Below are 17,998 nucleotides of genomic sequence, written 5' to 3'. Positions count from 1 at the left end.
TTGGGACAGCTTTGCTCCTAGAGCCCCTCCCAGCTCCCCACCCACTTCAGCCAACCAGCTGTCTCTGCCTGCTGTTCTAAAAGCCAGGCTGGCCATTTGAGGCATTCCTCCTGAGTCCCAGAAAAGAGGTGGGGAGGGGCTGGGCCCCAGGGGCAAGGTCTTGGGAGTGAGCTCTGCCAGCGAGGGGCGGTGGGTCACCAGCTCAGCAGGCTGCGGGCTTCAGAGGCTGGGTCTGCTCGACCCTCCCTGAGCTGCACAGAAGCAGAGGGCGCTGGCTGCTCCCTGGTCTCCAGGCCAGAGGCTCTGGGGGCAGGGCAGGGACCAAATCGGGGAGAAGCAGCCTCTGGATGCTCTGATCCACCCCCAAAATGTAGTTTTACCTGAAGCTGTTGTTGAGAGTTTCTAAACTATGGTATTTTTGCAAGTAAGGTTTTCAGCAGATGGGAAGACAGGTACTTGGGGTGACTTTCAGGGAAAGATGGTGGCACAGCCAGAGAAGCAGAGGAATGGATGGTGGTGACTTTCCAATCAGGGAGATGGTGCCTGGCTCCCCAGCTCCTGATTTACGGGTTTCCATTCATCTGTTCATTTGTTTGTTCATCCACCCACCCACCCATCCATCCACCCACCCATCCATCCATCCACCCACCCACCCATCCATCCACCCACCCATCCATCCATCCACCCACCCACCCATCCATCCACCCATCCAACCATCCATCCATCCACCCACCCATCCACCCATCCATCCATCCACCCATCCACCCATCCACCCATCCACCCATCCATCCATCCACTCATCCATCCACCCACCCATCCATCCATCCATCCACCCACCCATCCATCCACCCATCCACCCATCCATCCACCCATCCACCCATCCACCCATCCATCCACCCATCCACCCATCCACCCATCCATCCATCCATCCATCCATTCATCCATTCATTCATCTGTTCACAAGGACAGGTTGGGTGTCCTTCTGTACCAGTCTCTGCATCCCTTATACTCCTTCACTTCTGCTATTATCTGAGCTCTTTGCTTTAATTTTATTCAAGTTTTTGTTGTCACAGATAATTTGCTCCTGACATTAACTGGTTTGGAGCTTTGTGTCATCCTGGGTCTCCGTCGTGCCCATGAACTGCCCATGGGCCTCGTGGTGGCATCTCACACGTCCCAGCTGGTGAAATCGTGTCCCTGAGAGGCTACAATGCTGGGGGTGGGGTGGGAGGCCTGCCCCGCTGGACTGTTCCACCTGCACAGGTGTGCCCCAAAGAAGGGGGGCTGAGACGCCATTCCTGTTCCCTGGGGTAGGGATAGTGGGCTGGGTGGCACCGTACGCAGGGGTGAGGGTATCTGTTAGACCCCAGCCTCCCAAGAAAGGTCTCCTTGGCCTTCTAGCTCCTCTGGTTAATCCATTGTGTTTTTTTAAGTCTTCTATATCCTTGATGATTTCTTTCTTACTTGCTCTATCAGTTCCCAAGAGAAGAATGCTAAAATCTCCAGCTGTGATTGTGCATCGTCTCTTTTTCATTTTAGTTGGCCCATTTTTGCTTTATGCTCTGAGGCTATGTTAGTAGGTGCATACAAATTGATAGCTGTGTGTCTTCCTGGTGAGTTGACTATTTATTTTTACAGACTGTCCCTCTTTGCCTAGCAGAGCTTCTGGCCTTAAAGTGCCCCCATCTGATAGTAGCAGCCACACCAGCTTCCTCTTTTTCTCTACCAGCCACAGACAATATGCAGACGAATGGGCACAGTCAGGTGTGGTCTGCATTGAGCTGAATTTGGACCCTGGTCCAGAGGGATTACTTTTGCTCTGGTGGCAGTTAGGACAGGACTGGGCTGGCTGAGGCTGGGCTCCAGTCTCTGTGAGGACTGGCTTCATACTCTTGTCCTCCCTCCTCACTCCTAGCCCCATAGGACCCACAAGCAAAGACCCTCCTCCCTGGCAGGTACTGAACACCCAGGAGACTGCCAGACGCCCTCCTCAGCCACTCAGCGTCTCCACCAGTTGCAAACCCTGGCAGGGACCCTGTGCCAACGTCAGGCTCACTTCTTGGGTTTTCCTCTCCGGGATCTCAGAACCCATGTCCTTGATGCTTTGCTTGCTCATAATAGACAATAAATAAGCAACTCATATGGTATATTAGGGGATGCTAGTGCTATGGAGAGAATAGATTAAGGAGAATGCGGAATGCTGGGCAAGGTAGAGTGGAATGTGAAACAGGGCGGAAGGGTTGACCTCTTTGGGATGTAACATTTGAGGAAAACATAGGAGATGAGGGAGTTAGTCACACAGACAGATGTCTAGGGAAGAGCATAGCAGGCCCAGGAACATGCAAAGGCCCTGGGGCAGGGTGGTTCCTGGCTGGGGAGCAGTGGGGTGGCCAGTGTGGCTGCAGTGAGGGTGGGAGGGTCTAAAGTCAGGGAGCATGTGGGTATCCCAAGGACTTGGCTCTTCTGCATGAGAGGGGAGCCTCTGGAAAGTTCCGAGTGAAGCCACGGGTCTGACTTGTATTTTAAAAGGACGTCTCTGGCCGTTATATTGAGAACCCACTGTTGGAAGGTAGAGGCAGGGAGGCCAGTCTGGGGGCCAAGGTGGTCATCTGGGCAAGAGCTGGTGGTGGCCCAGATGGTGGGGGAATGGGGCTCTGGATGCGTTTTGAGGGCAGAGCTAGTGGGATTACCTTGCAGGTGGGTGTGAAAGGGAGAGGAGCCGAGGATGGTGTGTGAGCTTGGCTCGCAGGCTGCTGCTCCTGCAATAGCCCAGCCTGGGGGCTCCTGAGAGCAGTGCCTTCACCCTGGGGTGATCCAGCCACCTTTGGCCCCTCCATCCTAGAGAGTCTGGAGTCCCGTGGCAGCTGGAGGAGGGAACCCATCACACGCACGTGGATGCAGGGGGCTGAGATGGGGGCCTAGTGCTCTCCCGGCTACCAGTCCCCAGGATGGAGTGGGAAGCACATCCACACCCTCTGCATGGTGACCACAGAGCTCCCGGCCTGAGCAGCAGAGGAACGACGCAGCTAACAGATGGGAAGACCGAGGGTGGGGCTGTGGGAGGAAGACGGGAGCTCAGCCTTGGGCACGTTACGCTTGAGACGCCTCCATCACATGAAACGGGGTGTCAGGCAGCCAGAATGGCCACAGGGGTCTGGAGTACAGGAGAGAGGTGCTTAAAGCACAAGAAGGGAGCCCACCGGGTGGGCGAGTGTGGCTGGTGCAGAGGCTGGGGCAGGCGGGTGGGGTGGGGGAGGACTCCTACAGGAGGATGAGCTTGGGGAGAAGGGGAGGAGGCCTCAAAGAGAGGGAGGTGGGGGCTTCCCTGGTGGCGCAGTGGTTGAGAGTCCGCCTGCCGACGCAGGGGACACGGGTTCGTGCCCCAGTCCGGGAAGATCCCATGTGCCGCAGAGCGGCTGGGCCTGTGAGCCATGGCCGCTGAGCCTGCGCGTCCGGAGCCTGTGCTCTGCAGCGGGAGAGGCCACAACAGTGAGAGGCCCGCGTACCGCAAAAAAAAAAAAAAAAAAAAAAAAAAAAAGAGGGAGGGTTCTCAAAGACCGGGAGGAGGCGAGGAGATATCGGCAGAGATCTGAGCCCTGGACACGTCCAGCCCGGAGTGCAGGGTGCAGGGCTGGTGCCAGGACCCCTCAGAGGCACCCTGGGGCTGAAGCTGTCCCTGCGCTGTGGACTCCAAGCGGCCTAAGACCCAGCCTGGTGAGCAGCCTGCGCAGAGCCCAGTGGAGGCCGGGGCTGGGTGTGTGTGGGGGGTGGGGGGTCTGGGCCCAGAGAGCACCACGCTGGGAGGGCAGATCCAGGAGGTGCCGGGGCTGGAGGGGGGACTGCCCTCTGAGGGTGCCCCCAGTGAGGCAGGAACAAGAAGGGGCAGAGGAGGCTGGACACACCCGCCACCCGGTCTTCCATCTTCCCTCCTGCACCCCCCATGCCACCCTGCCCGCCACCTGTCGCCCAGAGACCCATGACCCTGCCCCTGCCCCTGGCCCAGCTGACGCTGCAACACCCAACAGACACATGGGCTGCGGTTCATTTAATGCTGTTTTTCTTCCATTTTCCTGGCTCAAGCTGCGTCCGCTCCCATGGCCTCCATGGGGCACTCGCGAAACCCACGGTGCCCCTTGGGGGATGCTCAGCCGGCCGGGGCTGGACGTGGTGCTACTTCTTCTTTGCAATGTTCTCCTTTTTGATCAATTCAGAAAATTCTAGAACAGGAGACATTTCTAGTAAATAACCCCCTGGCTCGTGCCCCACCAAGCCCTGCAGGCCCAGCGGGAAGCCTCCTTTATGACGGGGCACCTCGCGGTCCAGGGGGGCCCTGCATCCTGCCCTCCTGAGTCCTGGGTAGGGAGCAGGAAGGACCGGAACTTGGCTGCCCGAGTGCCCCACACCGTTGTCGTGTGCCCTGTGCCCTGCCAGCTTGGCGGTGGGGAGCTCACCCACCCTGGGTCTTACGATCAACCCTCAGCAGTTCCCCTCAGAGTCTGAGCTGGTGCTCCTGTGGTCATCATGCCTTCAGTGGGGAAACTGAGGCACAGAGAGGCTGGGGGGCTGCATCCTAAACAGACCCCTTGGCCTGGCTGCCCCTCTTTTAAGTCTTGCGACCACCCCACAAGTCAAGGTTTGCTGGTATTTGCGGGCAGCAAGTGGAGGCCTGGGGGGTGAGGACAGCTCCCCAGTCTGTCTGGGGCTCTGAGCCTGTGCTTGCCTGTTCCCAGGGCCATCCTCCAGGCTTCGGGTCAGCATCTGGGTGGGTGGGCAGCAGGATGATGCAGACCCCAGGGCAGCCATGGGGAGACTCAGGGAAGGCCTGCCCCACAAATGCCTTTCCTCCTGGGCACCCCCCTCCCGCCCGCTCAACTCACACACAGCTGTTGGCCTACCTGACCTCCTTCCACCTGCGTCCACCTCTGCAGCTCCTCAGGCCCTGGTCTCTGCCTCAAACCTTCCTCCCCATCTCGGAAACCCCCCATCTAATCTGCCCCCTTGACCTTCCCCAAAGCCGGCTTGGGCCACCTCTCCCCTGCTCAGAAACCTGCAGCAGCTCCCCTGGGCCTGGTGAAATGCCCGAGCCCCCTCAGCATCCCGGAGACTCAGCCTCTCCATCTGTGAACGGGGACGATGGTGACCACCACAGGTGGCTGTAAGCTTTGGGGGATGGGGTCCCTGCCTGGCAGTGGGGAGCCTGGTCAGCCCTGCACAGAGACAGGCTCTGGACATGGAGCAAACTGAGTGCGAGTGACGGGCAGTGGGGGGCAGGAAGGTCCTGAGAGGTATCCCTGCCCCTCTCATCTCTGCTGCCCCACCTTCAAAGTCAATCCTCCCGTCCCCATCCGTGTCAGCTGCTTGGATCACGGCCTCAGCCTCCTCGTCCGTCAGTGGGGTGGTGGGCCCGCTGCTGGGGATGATGTGCAGGATGTACCTGGGGCCGGGGGTGGGCTTGGGTCAGGGCTGAGGGGGCATCTGGCTGGTGCCCAATGGTATACAAGGTACCTGCTCCCCTCTTTACAGCTGGGGAAACTGAGGCCCAGCTGGAGCGGGGTCTCTGGGCCTAGGCCCAGTGCTGTGCCCCTGTTTCTAGCCTGGCCCCATCTCCCACAAGGCCTGCTGGAGCCCAGTGGGGGTACCAGGTTTTCTGGGGTGAGCGTGGTAGCTGTAGGTCGGGGAGGGGGCCCAGAGCTCAGTACCCCCTCATCCCCAGCCACCACCAGGGAGGGGGCCCAGGGCTCAGGACATCCTGTCCCCGGCCATTGGCTGTTACCTGATCTCATTCCACTCGATGAAGCCGCTCTTGTCCTTGTCCAGGGTCTGGAAGGCCTTGCGGATGACACTCTCCTGCTGCCCCGAGGCCGGGAACTTCTGCATGTACTCGAAGAACTTGATGTAGTTGAAGGAGCCTGGGGATGACCGGGCGTGTCACTAGGGCCATCCGCCTCGGGGCTGGACTGCCAGGGCCTGAGCCCAGAGGGGGACTCCTGCCCTGCGGTGGAGGCTGCCGGGTCCTGTGCCCTCCCCCAGCCTGGGGGGGCTCCTGCGTCCACAGTGGGGCTGGCCCAGGGCGGGCGGGGGCGGGCTGTACCATGGTGCCTCATGTCGGTGGGCAGCAGGTCTATGTCCTTGTCCGACAGGGATGTGCCCATGGCCAAGGCCATCTTCTTCATCTGGGAGGAGAAGTCCTCGTCCATCCTGGCCCTGCAGGGGACAGGGAGCTGGCTCAGCGGGTGTGCTGGGCAGGAAAGGGTGCTCTGCCTGGACCCTGCCTGGTGCCAGCTCCTGGCCCTAGAGTGGGGACCCCAGGCACCCAGACCCAGGCGGGCCTCTGGCTGCAGAGGGCGGCTGGAAGGGCCAGCTTTCTCAGCACCCTGGGGCCCTGGCCTTGCAGAGGCCTTCGTGCCCAGGCCCTGAGAAGGATGCATTTGAGCCCTGCCTCTTGGTAGCTGGCCACCCTGAGGTGTTACCCCACTTCACAGAGAGACTGAGACTTTGAGATGATAAGTGATAGACACGAGGTCCTTCACTCTGCTCGGAAGAGGTGGAGGAGGCGTTGTCTGACCCCTCAGTGCTGCTGGGTAATCTCCTCTGTCCTTCCAGGCTCACCTCAAAGCCACCCCCTCTGGGAAGCCTTCCTGGTTACCTGAAGCACCACCTCCTCCTGCCGGGACTCAGGGCCCAGGGCCTTAGTCTCTCTCTCCCGCACCCCAGACCGGCGGGCCTTGGTCATCCTGGCTGGGCACTAGCCGCCAGCTGGGAGGCATGCTGCGCGCAGGCCAGCCTTGAGCCGGCCCTGGACTGAGCAAGGCCCAGACCCGCTCCAGCAGGATGGCCCCACCCCCTTCCTAGGCGCTCAGGAGGGCGGCCCGCTGTGCATCTGCCCTGAGGAGGCGCCCACGGCAGTGTCCCCCCTTCTTGGGGGTTCAGGCAGGAGCCACTGAGGCAGGCCGGGATTCCAGCTGGGCAGGTGGGGTCTGGGCACAGGGACCGGGCTGTCCCGTGCCCCCACCCAGTGCCTTGTGACCTGCGGAGCTCTCGGGTTGCTGTCCCCAGGGCGGGTTGGGTTCTGGGTCTTGTGGCAGAGCAGCTATTTCAGAGGCTCGTTGGCCTTTTCTGAAGTTCACGGGGTGGTGAGCCTTCTGGAACCTACTCCCGCCGCCAGGGGAGGCAGCTCGGTGACCTGCGGGGCATAAGCCAGCCGGGCAGTGGCCGGAGGCGGCTCCTTCCTCCCAGTGGAGAAGCCACGGGTCAAAGGTTGCAACTCAAGCTACAGCGGAGGGGCAGGGAGGGCTGGATCCTGCCCAGGGCTGTGTCCTGCTTCCTGACCCGGGCGTGCCTCCCAGCTGCACTGGACCTCAGGCTTCTCATCTGTGAAATGGAGAGACCCCTGCCCGCCCTGCCCTGCCCCTTCACAGGGTCATGCAAGGAGCCACGAGGGAAGGAGATGGTGGGGAAAGGGTTTTGGATCCTGTGGTGTGTGTCACCCGTAATGGCAAGTCCCTGCAGCCAGTCCGGGAGGTGGGGTGGGGGTGGTCAGCTGGGATCAAGGGCAGGCCCAGGCCTTGGAGGCCCAGAACAGACCCCACTACCCTGCATCCCATGGTGAGACCGTGATTCCCCTCTATACCCTGGAATCATGGGGTCCATTCTGGAGGGAAGGGATTCCTTGCCTGCCACTCGGGGCCTTGCCCAGGGCCAATGTCACCCTCTTTATGGAAGAGGGACGGGGCCAAATTCCAGGCCAGGTCTGGCCAAGCCTGGGGTTGACATCCTGACTGCAGAGCGCTGTGGGCGCCCTGTGCTGGGCTGTTTACCACCCTGCTCCCACCCAGTTGCTCTCTGGGGCATCCCCCCACCCCCACCCCCCACGAAGGCAGGGGAGCCTGAGATCAGAGCTGGAGACAGCAGGAGAGGCAGGGCCTGGGCCTCAGGCCGTGGTTGGTGTATTTATAGCATCTGGTCCAGGGCCTGGGATGGAGTCTCACTTGGCACACCTAGTCAGGGCAGGAAGCGGGGAGGGGGGGTGGGGAGGGGGCTGCCTGGCACCTCCTGGGGTGCCCCCAGCGCCTGGAAGGGCCCTGCCCTCTTCGCCCTTCCCCCTGAAAAGGCCTTCCTTCCTCTCCTCCCCCCTCACTGCCTTCCATAGCCAAAGCTGGTCATAGCTTTAAGGCCTGGCTCCGCCCCCCCGCAGACCCCCACGTATGCCCAGTATTGCTGCGTTCTCTGTGCCCCTTCCAAGGCTGGCAGGGCCCTCCCCTGTCCCCAGACCACTCTGGACCGCCCATGTGGCCCTCCTGGGGGCTGTGGTCTGCGTCTAGCACCTGAGACTGAATCACCAACTTCAGATGCTCAGTGAGAAAAAGGCCTCATGGGCTGGAGGGCGGTGGGAAGGGGTGATGGAGGCCTTGGGGCCCCACTGGGACAGGGGCTGGGCACGTGGGCCCAGAGCTGGCTCAGCATGCCTGCCAGAGTTGGTGGGTCTGGGGGCCTTGGAGCCTCTGTTCTGCCAGGCCCTTCCCCCACTCAGCACTGGGAGCCCTGTGAGGTGGTCTCAGCCTCCCCCTAGTGACCCCAGCTTGCAGCCATGCTCTCAGAGGCCTGCCTAGGCACATGCGTGCACACGTGCCCACCCCTGCAGACCCAGTTACCTTGGGGCTGCCCGTCTCCTTCCTCCTCTTTTTCTTCCTCTCCTAGACCTCCCTGGGGGTCCCTCAGCACCCAGGGCCTCCCCTTGTCCAGCGAAAGATGAGGCCCAAGCCCCTGCCATGCAGCTCGGGCAGCTCTGGCCCGGCTGGGTGCCCACACCACCGCTCCCTGGGCAGGGCTCACCTTCGCCTGGCTTTCTTCGAGGGCTCTGGGAAGGCGGGTCAGGCTGGGGCTGCTGAGAGGCTGTGGGGGCTCCAGCCTTTATACCTGCAGCCGCTCGGCCTGTTTACATCTTGGGGCTGCAGCTGTCCTACCTGGGTACTCCAGCCTGGCACTGGCCGCCCCCAGGGGCTCGTTGGCACTTGGCACGTCCACACCAGGCTGGGCAGACTGACCATTAGCAGCGCCTGGCCTCCCCGAGCCTGGGGTGGGGGTAGGGAGAGTGATGACATTGCCGAGTGAGTAGACTTGCTATCTGTCGCAAGAGGTCCCACCCTGCCTGCTGGCCTCGTGGGGGTGAGAGGGGGTGGCGGTCCAGGAGATGGCCCAGGGGGTACAGGCTGCCAGCGTGTCCGAGATGGCAGCAGAAGACTGGACGACTGGGCCTCCTCTGACGAGAAGTCAGGCTGGGCAGCTGTCCTTTGTCCCTGGGTCACTGTGGTGGGCTGGGAGCCATGCCAGGGCTGGCTGTCATGGCGAGGGGAGGAGAGGGAGGTCTCCGTCAGGCAGGATGACTCCTGCAGGCACAGGGAGCAGGGCTGTGTGACCCCGGGCGGGGCTGGTCTCTGTCTCTGGGAAGGACCCTCACAGGGCAGTCACCAGGGTGAGGACGGGGGACCAGAGAGGGACACATCGCCAAGAGCCCCCCCGGCCGTGGCCCACCTGGAGGGGAACGGCTCACTGTCCATTCACTTTCTCGGCCTCAGTATTTTACAGAGTGGTGCCCCTGACGGTGCAGACGTCTGTGCAGCCTCTTTCCAGCCCTCCGTCACCAGCTGTCCCCTGCGGGGGTTTCTGCCCCCGTCATTTTACATGGCGCTCCTATAGCTCTGAGATCTGCTTTCTCTGCACAAAAGTTTATCATGTGTCGCCGCAGTCTGCCATGACGTAAGACAGCTGTGTGTTAGGCCAGCAGGCTGAGGATGTTCTAGTAAGTTCCTTGACTGACCACCTGCTGCTGGACCCGGAGCAGGTCCCAGTGCTTTCCTTTCTTTCTTTCTTTTTGGCCATGCCACGCGGTATGTGAAATCTTACTTCCCCGACCAGGGATCAAACCCACGCCCCCTGCAGTGGGAGTGCAGGGTCTTAACCACTGGACCACCAGGGAAGTCCCAGGTCCCAGTGCTTTTGTCATCAGAGACACTGTGGGAGACCAGAGTGGGAGGACCAGGATGAATGATGGAAGTTTCCATGGTCCTGCCACGTTCCTCTTCAAAAGGGTTACCCTACAGATTTCCAGCCGAGGCTGGGTGCCCCGCGCCCCCTGCACACCCACACCTGCACTGCACTCTGGTCCCCAGCAGGCAGCAGGGACATCTCTCAACACGTCTGTCCATAGAGTTGAATGTTATCCGCATGAAAGGAGCAAGGCACCGACGCTCTCCAACACGAATGAGCCCTGACAGCCCCACAATGAGTGAAAAAAGGCAGTCACAAAAGGCCACATATTCTGTGATGCCGTTGGTATCAAATGTCCAGGAGAAGCAAATCCATAGAGACAGAAAGCAGATTGGTGTTTGCCGTGGGGCTGGGGGAATGGGGAGTTACTGTTTAATGGGTACAGGGTTTATTTTGAAGTCATGAGAATGTTCTGGAACTAGATAGAGGTGACGGCTGCACAATATCGTGAATGCGCTAAACGCTACGGAGTTGTGCACATTAAAATGGCTTATGTTATCTGAGCACCCCCTCCGCCGGCACCTTCCAGAAGGCCCTATCCGTGCCCACCCCTGCCCAGGCCATGAAGTGAGGGCTGGGGAGCGGGTGGGCGGGCTCCTGGACCAGCACCTGCCCGGAGCTGACAGATGGCCAGTCCCCTGGGCAGTCCCTCCCGTTTCATTTCGGTTCAGAGTTGGGCCGCCCCTCCTCTCCTGAAGCCCTGGCCCTAGCTTACCGGCCCCCCTCTGGGCTGAGCTGGCCTGGAGGGGGCCACGGGGACCAGCTCACAGCTCTGGAGATACCGTTTTCCCCTGTGCCCAGGCACGGCAGGCTCTGTCCCCTTGGGACACTCTGGTCTCTCGGGCCCTCAAGGGGCTGGCACTGCCCCCCGCCCCGGCCTGCCTGGAACAACTTCGCGGGAGGGGGGCTGGTGGGCTCTCGGCCCTCCTGCTGCAGACTGGAAACCCCTGCAGAGACCCGCAGCCCAGCCCTGCCCCATGACGTGAGTACTAGACACCTAAGAGGAATTAGCTCTTCTTTTCCAGGGAGCCGTTTTTATATAAGGACAAAGCTCTTTCAAGCCACAGCCTCCTCAGAGCGTGGCGTCTCCCCCTGGCTGGCTCAGAACGCCAGGCAGCATCTTCCCGTTCCTGGGGAGGCTGGGCACCCTTGGCGGGTGCACCTGCTCTGAGGTCTCTTTGGCAAATGCTGGAACCCCTCTCACCCCCACTTTGCAGAGCACAGCTGTGGTGGGTGGGCTTGTGGGGGAGAGGTTCGCCTGAGGTTGGGGCCTATCTGCGGGCAAGTTCGGGTGGGGGACAGTATTTCCCCTTGGCACCCCTCCTGTGCACACAGAAGTGGGGGTGGGGAAGCGTGATTACAACAGGGGACATCTGTTTCCCTGCCTCCATCCCAGGCCGGGACCACATCCCCGTGCAGCAGAAAGGGGTGGGCTGGGGGAGCCCGCTGGGGGGTGAGATCCCGGCAGGTAGGGGGGTCCCTGGGGCCCTGCACTTTGGTGCCCAGCATGTGGGTTTGTGGGCTGAATCCGGGGCTGATGCGGGTTATTACAGGAAGGATTCAAGAGGTGCTGGCCATCCCCATGGTCCTGCCCCTGTGTCCTTTACCACAAAAGATATGTCCATGTCCTAATCCCAGTACCTTGAATGGGAGCTTGTTTGGAAATAGGGTCTTTGCCGATGTGACCCTTAAGACGAGGTCACACTAGATTAGGATGGGCCCTAATCCAGTGACTGGTTCCTTATAAGAAGAGAGACACAGAGAAGAGGGAAAGGCCATGTGGCGACGGAGGGACAGAGGCAGAGGTTGCAATGATATGGCCATGGGCCAAGGAACACCTGGGGCCGCCAGGAGCTGGAAGAGGCAGGGAGGGTCCTCCCTTAGACCTTTGGAGGGAGCCCGGTCCTGCTGACACCTCAGTTTTAGACTTCCAGCCTCCAGACTGTGAGAGAATCTATTTCTGTCGTTTGAAGCCCCCAGTGTGTGGTCATTTGTTATGGCCGCCCCAGGACACTCAACAGCCCCTTCCTGGGACCCTCTCATGCCCCCCTGCTTCCGGCCCTCTCTCCTACCGCTGTCTGCCCGACCCCCGGCCCACCGCCCCCTCTGACCCCTTCCTGAGCCTCGGGTGAGGACCCAGGTAGGATGTAGGCCTGGGGCCTGGAGGTTCCTGGAGGGACACAGAGGCAGCTGTGTCCACCAGGCTGACCAGGTGCCTACCAGGGCTGTGACTTTAAGGGGCACCAGGCCGACAGGTGAGCCGTCCAGAGCGTCTCTGGCCTCAGGCTCCAGATGGCTCACCACTGTTTCTGCTCCTGCCTTGATTCAGAATTGCGATATGTTGCTCATAACGGATTTTTCTCATTAATTTTGATTCTTTAAGATATTGCATTAAAATATTAGTTACCTTGAAGACCAAGTTTGTTTTTGACAGCTTCATTGAGATATAATTCACATGCTGTAAAGTTGACCATTTCAGGGTGTACATGTCATTGTTTTTAAGTATATTCACAGGGTCGTGCAACCATCACCTCTATAAAATTCCAGACCATTTTCATCACCCCCAAAAGAGGCCCCGTACCCCCATTTCCCCTTCTCTGGGCCTCTGACAAGCATCCATCTACTTTCCGTCTCTGTGCATTTGAACAGCCTGGGTCTTTCCCACGAGTGGAATCCTGTGGTGTTTGTCTTTTGCGTTTTCCACCAAGCACGTTTCCAAGGCTCATCCCGCTGCAGCGCGTCAGCGCTTCGTTCCTTTTTACTGATGGTAATGTTCCCCTGTACGGATCCACCGCATTTTGTGTGTCCATTCATCTGTCGATGGATGTCATTACTGAGTTTTTGGTGCCCTGTGGTGCCTCCCTCGCCTCACCTGAGCCCTGGTCTGGCCCCCATGTTGCTCCTGACCTGGGAGGCCTCTCCCCTCTGTCCCAGGGCCTTGGGCCCTCTTGGAAATCCTCTAGGCCCAGACTCCCTGGGGGTCGGCTCCTTCTAGGGAAGGTGCTCCCCCTCTACTACCCCTGGCTTGTCCTTGACTCCATATTGTCTTTCCTGAGGCTCCTGCCCGAGGCTTCGGTCGCCACAGGCCCAGGGTGCTCTCATGCCCGTGGAAGAGAAGCAGAGACGAGGCATCCCCACCAGCCCGGCCTTTGAAGGTGGAGGCATGCCTGAGGCAGTGGTCGCTCCACGTGGGGCACCCCAGCCCTCACCGCTGTCGGGCCTGGCCCCTGACCCGGCTATGGAGGGCTCTGGGGCATCTTGCCTCCCTCCAGGTGGTGGGGCGGGGGGCACATCTGCAGGGATCTCGTACCACTCCGGGATTGGCAGAAGCCAGTTCTGTAGGAGTCCTGGGGCAGGCTGGCCACTGGTCACCCCCGATTGGCAGGTCTACCCCTGTGAGCCCTCACCCCTGCACACCCTGACCCCAGCACTGGACAAGCCAGGTTCACGTGTGGGAGCTTTGCCCCTGGAGCTCAGGTTTCTACCGTGTGTGTGTGTGTGTGTGTGTGTGTGTGTGTGTGTGTGTGTGTGTGTGTGTGTGTGTGTGTGTGTGTGTGTGTGTGTGTGTGTGTGTGTGTGTGTGTGTGTGTGTGTGTGTGTGTGTGTGTGTGTGTGTGTGTGTGTGTGTGTGTGTGTGTGTGTGTGTGTGTCCTGTTTGGCCTTGTCACGCCAGCTGAGGGTTGGGCTCGTGGCTGGCCTGGAGGTCTTGAACTCAGGGGACCCTGAGTCCCAAGACAGCAGTTCTGTCCCAACCCCAGGAAGAGTGCAGATAAGCCCTCCCCACTAAATTCCAGTGCCAGGCTTCCTGCCCCCCACTGTGGTAGCCAGTGAGTGCTGGTGGCCGGCCACACACGGGAATCGCTGCCCTCAGGAACAGATCAATGGTGGAGGAACTCAGGGCACCTCTGCTTCAACGGTCACCACGGCAGGGGAGCAGCAGGGCTCCTGGGTCCAGTGAATCGCAGAGGACCCCAGTGCACGGGGGGAAGGTGTCACTCGGGTCAAATGGAGTAACAGTGCTGGACCTGCAGCCCTGGGTGGACTTCTCCTGCCCCACCTGGACCCTGGAGGATATCTGCAACCCTAACGCCCCCAAGATCTGGCCTTCTGTATGCCAGTGTGTGCACTGCATGTGTGTGCACTGTGTGTGTGTTCACTGGTCAACCCATGTCACGGAGGTCTTCACAGAGGGTCTTCTGATCCTGGTCACTGAGGCTGGCCATGGTGGCGCTGAGAATCTGGACAGGGACAACTTAGGGCCACTGGTCATTTCCCTGCTTGTCCCTAGGGAGTCCCCCGGTTGCATCGAGGTCCAGGTGTCTGGGGCATCTTCCTGGTGGGCAGAGGCAGGGCCCATGGTATGGGGGTGGGCAGTGTTGGGCTTTCCTCCTAGGTGGGGAGGGGAGACCCCCCACTGTGGATCCAGCCCCCTCACACTGTGCACTCCTGGATCACAGCCCTCGGCCATCCTTGTGCCTGTGGCTGCTGCCCCTCCAGGCCCCTGGGATCTGAGCCCCTCTCACAGGCAAGGCCCTCTGCTGGCCACTCCCCTGTGGCTCCTTCCTCGCCAACAAGGCCTTTGGGGCAAAGCTGTTTAGAGTAGTGGCCACAACATCAGGGCCAGTAAGAAGGTTCTGGATGCCCCATGCTCCTCCACAGGCCTGAGGTTGTCGGGGCCACCCACGGCAGGGGACCCCGAAGGTCTGAAAGCAGAGGAGGCCCCTTCCTTTGCCCATGGGGGAACTGTCTACACGACGGGCCATCTTAGGTTAAGAAGGATGTGTCCTGGCATCCTCTCCTGAGGGCTGGCCGTCACCATCCTTTCTCTGTCCCTGGCCACCCCTGTTCCATTGATCCTTGCTCTTCCCCAAAGCCTTAGGAGCCCCTCCTGCCCCCACAAACCCCCTGCCTTCCAGCTGGGTCAGCCAAGCAGCTTTGCTCATCTGGCCGGAGAATGAATGGATGGACGTAGAGTGAGTGACCCAAGTTACATAAAACTCAAATCCTGGCTACATAGTAACTCTCTCTCCTATCCTAGGGGGTGGGGAGGGGACGGTTCCCAGCCCCCTGCGCGCTCAGCCCGCCTGCCCTCCTGAAGCCGCCCCATCCACGCAAGATGGCGCGGCAGGGTGCGCAGCCGGCGGGGAGGGACGGTCCCTCGGTGCCCGGCGCCGCCGCGTCCGCCCTAAACGCCCGGCGCTGTTCCCTCCCGGGCGGGGGCGGCCGCTCCTTCTCCACGGTTGTCGCAGCGTGGCACAGGCGCGGGCGGTTTGGGCAAAAATAGCCCCCCCACCCCGCCGGCGCGGGCGCCGCCCAGAGGGCGCGGGGCCAGACCCAAGCTGCCTCCGAAACCGGCGTGTGCAGGCCGCGTGCGGGGCCCCGACCCCCGCGTGCCGGGGCCCGCGCCTCCGGGCCACCCAGCGCGCGCTTTCGTATTGCTCCTGCGTGCCACCGTGCCCACCCCCGCGCGCGCCGCCGCCTTCCCGCTCCTCCCCCCACGCCTCTGCCCACCCCCGCGCCTCCAGGTGCCCCCTCCCTGAGTCTCCGTCCCTCCCCCCGCCCCCCCCCGCACTTTTCGCCTCCGAGCACCCCTCCCCCACCCTCCGTGCCCCCGAGCCTTCGGGTCTCCCATCCTACGTCTCTTGAGCTCCCACCCGCGCCTCAGTATCCCCCTCCCCGCCCCCTTCTCCCCGCACCTTCCGCCTCCCAGCGCCCCCCCATTCTCTGTGCCACCCCCGCGTCTCCGGATCTCCCATCCTGCGTCCCTGTGTCCCCTCGTGCCTTCGTGCCCCCCCACGTCTCCGTACCCCCCCAGCCTTCGGGTACCCCCACCGCGCGTCTCCGTGCCCCCCCAGCCGTGTAGAGAACCCCCCCTGCGCGCGCGCTCCCGCCGGTGTTTTCGGACTGCACCAGCCCGGGAGCCCTGCGGCGCCGCGGCCGGCCGGGGGAGGCGCCTCGTCTGTCGCCGCCGCCCGCAGACGCACCGGCACCCGCACCCGCACCCCGCCGGCCCCGCGGCTGCGGCTGTGGGCGCTGGGCGGGCGCGGCGGCCAAGGCGCGCTCGCACCTGCGGCGGCCGGGTGATGGCGCGGCGCGGGCCGCGGGCGTCCTGAGCGCAGCGCCCGCCGGGGGATGCCAAGACGCGCTGCTGGCCCTGGCCATGTCGTCGTCCTTCTTCAACCCCAGCTTCGCCTTCAGCTCTCACTTCGACCCCGGTGAGTCCCCTGGCCGCGCCCCTTGCCAGCCCTCTGCCCGCTGCGCCTGCCCCTAACCTGCCCAACTGCGGACATGATGCTTCCAGAGCCCCCGGTTTCCTATTTTGCATGGAAGTTAACCCTTTCCCCACTCTGAGTGGAGCCGCAGAAGGAGCGGCTTTCCCCGCAGGACCCCCTGGAAGCCCGGAGGCGGGCAGGCCTTGGGGCTTGCACTGCACGGCTGCGGCCTCCAGCAGCGGGGGTGGGCAGTGGGGCACTGCCCTGTCTCTGTGGAAGCTTCCGTCTCAGGTAACGGGCAGGACGGCCCGTGTTGGCCCCAGGTGTCCAGAGGAGGAGGTGGCCAGGACGAAGGGCCCCCGGGAGGTGTGGGAATGTCGCCCCCCCAGGCCCAGGTGGCCATGGCCCCTCGTGGATCGACGGTCTTAGCATGGGAGGCATCTCCCCAGGCTGGGAGCTGGTTCTGGGGAGCCCTGCCAGGCCACCCAGTTGCCCGCATGGGGAGGTGGGAGCAGTGGTCAACCCACAGGACAGAACCCACTGAGCAGAGGCTCGGAAGAGATGGGCCTCAGTGGATGCCCAGGCCCTCCGGGCAGGGAGAGGCCCAGGTGGCGCTGTCAAGCTGGCTGCAGGGGGCGTGGGGCCAGGCTGGCGGCCCTGGCAGCCTGTTTACCCATGGCTGCCTGACCTCCTGGCAGCTGTGGGCGGCCGTGGTGGGCAGAGTGACCAGGGGCAGCTGGAGGCCCGCATCTGTCACCAGAAGGTGTAGGCTTTCTTCCCTCTGTCTTCGCTGGCCTCACCACCCCCCTCCTTGGCCCGAGTGGGAGATAAACCCCTGCCCTGGAGCCTTGGCCGAAGGGCCCAGAGTCCTACCCACATGTCACTGGGGCTCTGGCACAGGCTAATCCAGCCAAAACAAAGCCGGGTGAGCACGTGACGGCCTCTCCTGGGTCTCCCTCCCTGGAGTAGGGTCCAGTTCGTGCAGTGATGCACAGGGTCCCCTGGATTCGGCCCCATCTGAAGGCATTTGCTCTTGGGGGAGGGGACCTGACAGCAGGTTCCTCTGCTGGGCTTAGGGTGTGGGTGTCACTGGCTCAGAAATGACTTCCCAAGGCGACTCCTGGAGCTTGGAGAACGTGGAGTCACCAGTGGATGGCCCAGAATCTGCCAGCGACAGCCCTGGCTGGGCTCTGAGGGCAGGGGCTGGAGGTGGCCCTGCTCAGCAGTCCCAGGCCCAGACAACCTTTAGGGACACGTGTCCTGCTGGCTCCGAGCCAGCGCTCCATGCAGTGTGGCTGCTGGGGAGTGAGGGTCCAGCCTTGGAACCGTTGGCAGTGTGGCGGGGCGTGTGCCAGGACTGACCCAGGGTTGGCGACGCCCTCCCCCACGCCCTGCCTCTTGCACTCTTTGTGGGGCCCAGACTTGCCCTGTGTGTGTGTCCCAGCACGAGGCCCTTCCCCCATCTTAGAGAGACAGCTGAGCTTGGCTCCTCTTGCAAGTGGCCCTGTAAACAGCTGTGATCAATGTAATTATAATGTGTCAGTTTAAGGACTTATGAGGGAAAAAAGTTGTCAGGAGGCAAGGCGAGATCTTCTGTTTGCAGGTGGAGTGAAGGGGAGAACTGTGCCCCACTGTGGGAGGGGCCACCCTGGATGGTGGAAATGGGTTGCTGGCTGGGGTGCAGGGCTCTGTGCTGGCCCCCAAGTGGGCATTAGGGAGGGGGTGGGGTGGGGTCCGCT

General features: G+C 61.8%; 2 protein-coding genes across 3 annotated transcripts in view; one reads left to right on the top strand and one right to left on the bottom strand.

The window, feature by feature from the left end:
• Positions 1 to 3,960: 3,960 nt before the first annotated feature.
• Positions 3,961 to 16,342, bottom strand: PVALEF (parvalbumin like EF-hand containing). 2 transcript variants are annotated; one of them, XM_033439044.2, is made up of 5 exons: positions 16,115 to 16,342; positions 6,092 to 6,204; positions 5,774 to 5,909; positions 5,319 to 5,434; positions 3,961 to 4,217 (listed from the first exon to the last, which is right to left on the bottom strand). In XM_033439044.2, exons 1-5 carry the CDS (start codon positions 16,207 to 16,209, stop codon positions 4,171 to 4,173), a joined length of 507 nt encoding a protein of 168 aa, XP_033294935.2. In that variant the 5' UTR covers positions 16,210 to 16,342; the 3' UTR covers positions 3,961 to 4,170. The 2 variants fall into 2 exon arrangements, with proteins under 2 accessions (XP_033294935.2, XP_049557440.1); XM_049701483.1 differs by having other exon boundaries at positions 4,125 to 5,434.
• AATK (apoptosis associated tyrosine kinase) overlaps positions 16,091 to 17,998 on the top strand; it is a 46,656-nt gene continuing 44,748 nt past the window's right edge. The window contains exon 1 of the mRNA XM_033438707.2: positions 16,091 to 16,262. Coding sequence (XP_033294598.1) covers positions 16,208 to 16,262 — 55 coding nt within the window. The 5' untranslated portion in view covers positions 16,091 to 16,207. The remainder of the gene's footprint in view (positions 16,263 to 17,998) is intronic.

Source organism: Orcinus orca, chromosome 19 (genome assembly GCF_937001465.1).
Source record: "Orcinus orca chromosome 19, mOrcOrc1.1, whole genome shotgun sequence".
NCBI classification, from domain to species: Eukaryota; Metazoa; Chordata; class Mammalia; order Artiodactyla; family Delphinidae; genus Orcinus; species Orcinus orca.
This window is presented reverse-complemented; position numbering and strand designations above follow the sequence as displayed.